The sequence below is a fragment of the Electrophorus electricus genome, chromosome 6, assembly GCF_013358815.1.
Source record: "Electrophorus electricus isolate fEleEle1 chromosome 6, fEleEle1.pri, whole genome shotgun sequence".
Classification (NCBI taxonomy): domain Eukaryota; kingdom Metazoa; phylum Chordata; class Actinopteri; order Gymnotiformes; family Gymnotidae; genus Electrophorus; species Electrophorus electricus.
This window is the reverse complement of record NC_049540.1, coordinates 29,714,181-29,722,033: the sequence shown is the minus strand read 5'-3', so window position 1 is coordinate 29,722,033 and position 7,853 is coordinate 29,714,181. Positions and strand designations below refer to the sequence as shown.

The 7,853-nt window shown below is 45.9% G+C and overlaps 1 protein-coding gene across 4 annotated transcripts in view; it reads left to right on the top strand.

The window, feature by feature from the left end:
* Positions 1-790: 790 nt before the first annotated feature.
* Positions 791-7,853, top strand: part of stk32a (serine/threonine kinase 32A) — a 46,015-nt gene continuing 38,952 nt past the window's right edge. Inside the window, exons 1-3 of one of the 4 annotated variants that reach the window (XM_035527550.1) lie at positions 791-1,416; positions 1,895-2,024; positions 7,423-7,478. In XM_035527550.1, coding sequence (XP_035383443.1) covers positions 1,973-2,024; positions 7,423-7,478 — 108 coding nt within the window. In that variant the 5' untranslated portion in view covers positions 791-1,416; positions 1,895-1,972. Of the gene's footprint in view, positions 1,417-1,715; positions 2,025-2,329; positions 2,563-3,037; positions 3,091-7,422; positions 7,479-7,853 lie in introns of those variants that run through there. The other 3 variants (XM_035527549.1, XM_035527551.1, XM_035527548.1) reach the window with 3 other exon arrangements.

Sequence of the window (7,853 nt, the reverse complement as noted above, 5' to 3'; positions counted from 1 at the left end):
ACACACACTCACTCACACACACACACACACACACACACACACACACAGAGCGAGATACACACACACACATCATCATCATCATCTGTGCATTAAGATTACTACGTACTGTACTATGCTTCAACATGTTCACTAGGGGTCAGTAAGCAACCACATGCCGTGTTGTCTCCAGCAGCCATTAAAGGGGATGGAAATATTAGAATAAACTACTGAACACCAACGTTAGGAAACCCTTGAACATGAATGAACTGCTACAACAGTTCACAAAGACGTAGAAATCCGATACGTCCCTCACTCTGCTAAATACTGAACATGTTCTCCTTAGACTGCAGGAGCTAAATGCGTTTGGAAAAGTAAGCAGTCTGTAAATGCAGAGCTAGGAAAGGCTTGCATGCGCACGGTGCACCATCCAATCTAGTAAAGTAAGAGCGCGTGCCAAGCCCCTAATGGTCGTTCGGCTGAGATGTCGATGCCTGCGCTGTCCAAACGTGGCTCTCGCGAAGACGGATGTGTTCTGGACTGGGTTGGTTTTCAGCCCCGAGGAACAAAACAGCACCGTAATCAGATCCCGCACGCGGCAGTTTCCTCGACCTTGACCCCGCGCAGTTAGGAGCTACTGAGAGGAGTCACGTGCGCTGGATGAGGGGTTTCAGCGAGCACTTGCCCTGCCGTGGGGGGTATCTAGGTCCCAGTCTAGTGTGTGTCCTTAAAGTGTCAACGCAGTACAAAATGAACACGCACTTTTCAGTTATATTATTCCGTTTATTTCTGCTCATGTGCGAAGTCAAGGTTTTAAGATGATAGTAAATGTAGATTTAGACGAATTGAGACTACTCTAGAAGTCACACCATCCTTCACTGAACAAAAATATCTGAATAGAATATTAATGACTTTTGGAGCTGACTGGTATACGTTTGACCACTGCACGGAAACTTCATCTTATGTAACGGGTATTTCTGAGATTCACTGGAGGGTCCAGACCTGTCGGTCCCCTTAGTCACGCAGCGCGCCAGGAGAAGCTTTGTACTTCACAGCAATCCCGAAATGTCTGCGCTGCCACGTTTAGATGCACTTTAAATGGACCGTGTAGCACGGGGTCAGTGAGAATGCTCCGCGCGCTAGCAGCCGTCAGCTGTTTTACTGTTTGCCTAGTTGACGCAGAGCCGGTTCGTCTCGTGTGATTTCCAGAGACCCGAGCGCCCTGTTTGGCGCATACGCGTACACACGTCGGGGTTTTCCACGGATGCGGGTGCTTTGTGCAAGCGCTTCACGAAATCTGAGAACTCACTCGCGTGCACTGTGCAGTGGCGTGCGGCAGGTGTTCGGATGTTCCCGGTCTTGGTGACATATCGCTGCCTTCGACAGCGGCTTCCCTCCAGATCTGACGATTAAGCGGCATCATACATGCGCACGCACAAGGTAGGTCCGTAGTAGCGCGTGCGTGCGAGGCGCGATACCCAATTTTGCTTGCAAGCTTAGAATTCTAGTCTGCCACTGACTTAGCGCGTGCCTGCTCCCGGTTTCTTTGGACACAGCATTGCGGTGTCGGTGTACTTTCACGAGGAACGGAAGTTTTCTCGGCCAGCTTGCTTAACGTACACGTTTCTGAATCGAACCGTACTGCAGATTCGGTTAGAGTGTGCAAAGTTTATTCAGAGGTGCTTTAGTCTTTCTCCTGATGTATATTTGTGTGTGTGTGTGTGTGTGTGTGTGTGGAGGGGGCGGGAGGGGGATGCAGGAGGTAGGTGTTGAAGGTGTAATTGTAGGATACACACTCATATCCCATTCCGGACGAAATCCTGCTGGAATACTGAGATCTCGTCAGACGTGGTTCATCACGCTCGCGCTGACGTGGGGGGACATTTACGGAGTTTTGAGTGCGTGTCTACTCGCGCAGGTTGGACCACTTGACTCAAACGTCACACGCTCTCAATCGCCGCCGCAGCGGGGAATGACACCGTGCTGAACCGGAGACATGGGACTCAGACAGTCTCGCGCAGCCCCCGTCAGCGAAGACGCGGAGGAGGGTAAGTGCTTCTTAAAACAGAATCTAAAACAACTTTTCACCGTAGAAGAGACTATACTAGTACGCAGCGTTCAAAATATTTCGCTGTAAGTGGAAATAAGTAGATTTTAGAGTTAAAAGCGCACAGTTAGAAGGAACCATTACAGATTCAGTCTGGTAAAACGTTTTCTTATCATTTATGAAAGAGGAGATCCTGGCTTGTTCTCTGAACCGCCATAACTGCATTAACATTAACCCTTAACCTCTAACTCTTAACCCTGTTTGAAAAGCTAACGGCACCAGATCAAATGCATTTTCTATTTGGTTTGTACATGTTTTTCTGTTCCACAAAGAATACACAATGCAGCTCTGTTTGACAAGACAAGGCAGTGCTGTTACAGCCATGAGTCCGAACCGATCTGTCTATAATGAAGAATGGTTGTTAAGATATTAACCATGTTCGTTATAAATGCTTTGATTTAAGGTTTTGATCCTGTTCTAATGACCGGATCCTCTTTAGATGCAATTCTGCAGGACTCACTCGGTTCCTGCTCTTGGAGGTGCGTGCGTGTTCGTGAGACTGTGCTTGTCTTGTCCAGTGGACAAGACAGCGGCTTGCTGCTGCTTTGTTGATCTGGAGCTTCTCACAGGCCGGTGCTTTAACCCAGAACGACCCAATCATGATTAAAATAGCTGTGAGTGAGGACTCCAGAGAAGTAGGACACACGCACAAGAGAAGCTTAATGGTCATACACAGCAAACACGCACACGGGGACACGAAAGCACACAGCAAACAAGACCAGAGAAAACCCGTGGGCCTACAAGTCATATGACTACTACACTGATGCAGCGCTCTCTCTGCTTAGTGCATTATGTTTGGCAGAAAATTGATAAAAGGGAGATCATAATATTCTAGGGAGGCGGAGTTGTGGGTGCAGGTGCTAGAGCAGGGGGCGGGGCAACGTTGTGCTCCTCCTCGGGAGACGTTTTTGGCAACGTTGGGAGATTGATTTTCATTTTTGTGTGTGTGTACAGGACTCAGGAAGCTTACTGGAGAGTCATGAATAATGCTGAGTTTTCACCAACAGGCAGGTTCACCTTTGTTATCTAAATTAAAAATAATCCAAAGAAAACAAATCTATTTAGTGTTTTGTATATATACTCCAGATAACAACGATTCCAATAAAAATGATAACTGATAAGAAATATAGTTTTCTACTGGCCTTTAAAGTGTGTGTTTGTGCGTGTGTGTGCGTGTGTGTGCATGTGTGTGCGTGTGTGTGCGTGCGTGTGTGTATGTGTATGTGTGTGTCTGGGTGTGGGTGTATGTATGTGCTTGTGTGTCTGTGTGTGTTTGCGTATGTGTGTGTCTTTGTGTGTGTGTAGGTGTGGATGTATGTATATGCTTGTGTGTGTGTGTGTGTGTGTGTGTGCCCATGTGTGTGTTTGCGTATGTGTGTGTCTTTGTGTGTGTTGGTGGGTGTGGATGTATGTATGTGCTTGTGTGTGTGTGTCCGTGTGTGTGTTTGCGTATGTGTGTGTCTGTGTCTGTGTGGGTGTGGGTGTATGTATGTGCTTGTGTGTGTGTGTGTGGGTGTGTGCACGTGTGTGTGTGCATGCGCACGCGCATGTGTGTGGGTATATGTATGTGCTTGTATGTGTGTGTGTGTGTGTGTGTGTGCCCTTGTGTGTGTGTTTGCATATGTGTGTGTCTGTGTGGGTGTGGATGTATGTATGTACTTGTGTGTGTCTGTGTGCACGTGTAAGGGTATATGTATGTGCTTGTGGGTGTGGGTATGTGTGTGTGAGTGTGTGTGTGTGTGTGTGTGTGTGTATCTCTCTCTGTGTAAGTGTGTGTGTGTATGTGTGTGTGTGTATCTCTCTGTGTATGTGTGTGTGTGCGTGTGTGTATCGGTGTGTGTGTGTGTGTGTGTGTGTGTGTGTGTGTGAGTGTGTGTGTATCTCTGTGTGTGTGTGTGTGTGTGAGTGTGTGTGTGTGTGTGTGTGTGTGTGTGTGTGAGTGTGTGTGTGTGTGTGCGTGTGTTTGTGTGAGAGAGACATAAGGAGGGAACTCTCACATGTGTTTATTGCCCAATATGTCTTTTAAAAATTAATGTAATCCAGTAAATCCTTGTCAGGTCAAAGTAGTTTTTATTCTGTACTGTTACTGTAGGAAAAAAGGAAGAAATCTAGTTTTTGTGAAGTGTTCGGACAAAATGCTTTAAATACTGTTGGGTGAGGGAGACGAGGCAGGACGTGAACACATCAGCCAACAGTTTTTATTTCACCTAAAGCTGTTGTGATTATAAGAGTCAGAGTTCAGTGGGCTGGCAGACAGAAAGCACAAATTACCACGACTATGAAGACCAGAACTAACGGAGAAATGGAAACCGGACCAACCTGCAGGCAGCAAGACAAAGGATGTACACACAGGTGAAGGATGGGGGACGAAACATGAGACAGGACAAGACAGAGACCCCATGACTGCAGCTCCATGGAAACCGTGTCACCGGGGGAGAAATCATGACATGACCCCTGCTGGGCACTCAGCTCCAGAAGCATGACATGGCAAACCTGGGCCTGGGCCCAGGATGGCATCAGCTGACCACAGCAACTGGGCCAGTGGCAGGAACTGGGACAGAACCTGGTACGGGAGCCAGGAACAGAACCTGGGACCTCTGGTGAACTAAGCGACCTCTGGGCAGCCTCCAGAGTGCCGGAACTGCAGTTGGCGGGGCAGATGTGCTGTCACTGAGGGCAGCAAGTCTGGATCGTCTGTGGACAGCAGAGGTAGAGAGGTAGAGCTGTCAATCAGCCCTAGTAGCCAATCAAAATGAGCCAGGAGCAGGAAACCAAGACAACTGGTCCCACTGCAGTGTCTGCACTTTCACTAGCTCCCCAGTAAATACACCATTAATCAAACATAAACAAATGTTGTGTGCCATCAATTGTTGCCTAACATTACAGTGAAGAGAAAACTCAGAGCACTTACCTAGACTCCAGCAGAGGACGTCTGGCAGAGGCGTCCCCGCAGAAGATCTCACCGAGCTGTGATGAGACCGTGTTCCTGCAGTGTGAAGGGATTGAGTCTTCCCAGTGAGACATCACTGCTACTGGCTAACTGTGTCACAAACTCAGCCGCTGCTCACAGACCGGATCTTACGTAGGTCAGGAACTCTGTGTTGGCAAGGGAAGCAAGGATGGGTGTGACACCGGACAGGACAGAGACAGGACAGATACAGGACACGAGACAGGACAGAGACAGGACACGAGACAGGACACGAGACAGGACATGAGCCAGGACAGAGACAGGACACGAGACAGGACAGAGACAGGACACGAGACAGGACACGAGACAGGACATGAGACAGGACATGAGACAGGACAGCACAGAAACAAAGAAAGCCAGCAGTACCATGGGAATAACAAAGGGGGAAACTGACACAAACATGGAATGGTCTGTGATTTTGCCGTGTTTGGTTTTATACCAGTACTGGTACGTGTAAACCTTACTAAGATTTGGAGCCTATTTTGCTGGCCACAGGATGCAATTTGGACCATTTTTCCTGCCTACATTTCTGAAGGACATTTTTATAATTGCTATACCATTTACAAAATCTTACAATATACACTGCCTAGCCAAAAAAAAGGTCACACGCTCTAATATTTAGTTGGACCGCCTTTAGCTTTGATTACAGCACGCATTCACTGTGGCATCGTTTTCACAAGCTTCTGCAATGTCACAATATTTATTTTTTTCCAGAGTTGCATTAATTTTTCCCCAAGATCTTGTACAGATGGTGGGAGATTTGGACTACTGCACAAAATCTTTTCCAGCACATCCCAAAGATTCTCAATGGGGATCAGGTCTGGACTCTGTGGTGGCCAATCCATGTGTGAAAATGATGTCCCATGCTCCCTGAATCAATCTTTATGCTCCCTAGCAAATTGAAGCCGTTTTGGCCGGTTAGCCTCACTGACAAGTGGCTTTCTTAAGGCTACACAGCTGTTTAGTTCCAATCCCTTGAGTTCCCTTTGCATTGTGCATGTGGAAATGCTCTTACTTTCACTATTAAACATATCCCTGAGTTCTACTGTTGTTTTACTACAATTTGATTTCACCACACGTTTAAGTGATCGCCGATCACGATCATTCAAGATTTTTTTCTGTCCACATTCCTTTCCCAAAGATGATGTTTCTCCACTGTCCTTCCACTTTTTAATAATGTGTTGGACAGTTCTTAACCCAATTTTAGTAGTTTCAGCAATCTCCTTAGATGTTTTTTCTGCTTGATGCGTGCCAATAATTAGACCCTTCTGAAACAGATTAACATCTTTTCCACGACAACATGATGTGTCTTTCGACATGGTTGTTTAACAAATGAGAAGCTACTCACTGCATCAGTTAGGGTTAAAAAAAACTTGTTGCCAGCTGAAACATAATCACCATACAGTAATTATCCAATGGGAGGCTCTTACCTGTTTGCTTTGTTAAATCCAGATGGTGACCTTTTTTTTTTTTTGGCCAGGCAGTGTAGCTTTAATATCAAGTTAGCTGTAGCCAAAAACGTTAATTTTTCTAAGTCTTCTGTGAATACTGTTCCTGTGGTTTCAGAGCCACACCATATCATCAGCATTTGGAATTGTTTACGTCCGAGTTAGCTACATCATGTTTTTAACCAGTTTATGATACCATAAAAAAGACCTCTGAGGCCTTCACAAAGACTCTGTAAATGCTCACCATATTGTCAATAAAAGCCAGGACATTTATTCTGCATTCTCTTTCCTACATAACATATTTGTTTGGAGTAGCACTTAGGATTTTTAGCCCTCTTAAGTCTCTCTGTAATGGAAAGAATTCAACAATCAATCAATCAATATTTTAGGAGCTCCAGGTCCTCAGCACCATGTGAATGAAGAACAGCAGATCTCCAGGAGATGAGCACCGATGCTCTGCTCTCAGTGCTCACACTGTTATTGATTTTCAAAAACAAATGACTGTTTTTATCTCATTACATTACCAAATCTCTGGGAGGTCTAGTCATGACCTTTGAGTGGGGTCATGCTTTATATTCTTTCAGCCTTGCACACACCTGTGGATGCAGTTCCTGTCACCATGGCAACCAATGTTAGCATGTATATATTCGAGACCTCAAGCCCTGACGCTGCGCTGTGGTTGTCAGGTCACTGGATGGCTGAAAGCAGTCAAAAATAAAAAGTGGAGCGCGTTTTCTTTCCATGGTACACCACAGGCAGGGCGTCCGCAGAGACACGGGGCTAACACGATCCGTCAGGCAGGAACGCGCTGCACGGCACTCTGGGAGATTGATTGCTGACAAGGTGGCAGAAAGCCTCAGGGCTCTGCTGCGTTCCCTGAATGCTGAGCAAGGGCATGACCTTATTCTTGTGTTCCTTCACAGTGACCTTTGACCACTTCCAGATCCTGCGTGCAATTGGAAAGGGCAGTTTTGGAAAGGTAACAATTTTCTGTTATTCGCCACAAACCTGTTTAAATCCTTCTGTTAAAAGCAGAAACTAAAATGTGGACTGACCATTTAATTGAATGATGACTAAATATTAATAATAATAATTAAAAATGGCACATTTTTGCTTTTTTTTGTCTGTTACCACAAAATTGACTGGTCTTTAATAACAAAGATTTCAAAAGAAAATTTCTTTGATGTGGAGTATTGACTCTTCAGAAGGACTCACATTCTCTAAAACTGACTCATTACTCCACAAGGAGACAGAACCAATCACTGAGCCATTCACCATGTTAGACATTTTTCAGATTGTTCAAATCTGAGTTCAGGTGAGGAACGTAGGCTCTCGGAGGGTCAAGCAGACTTTC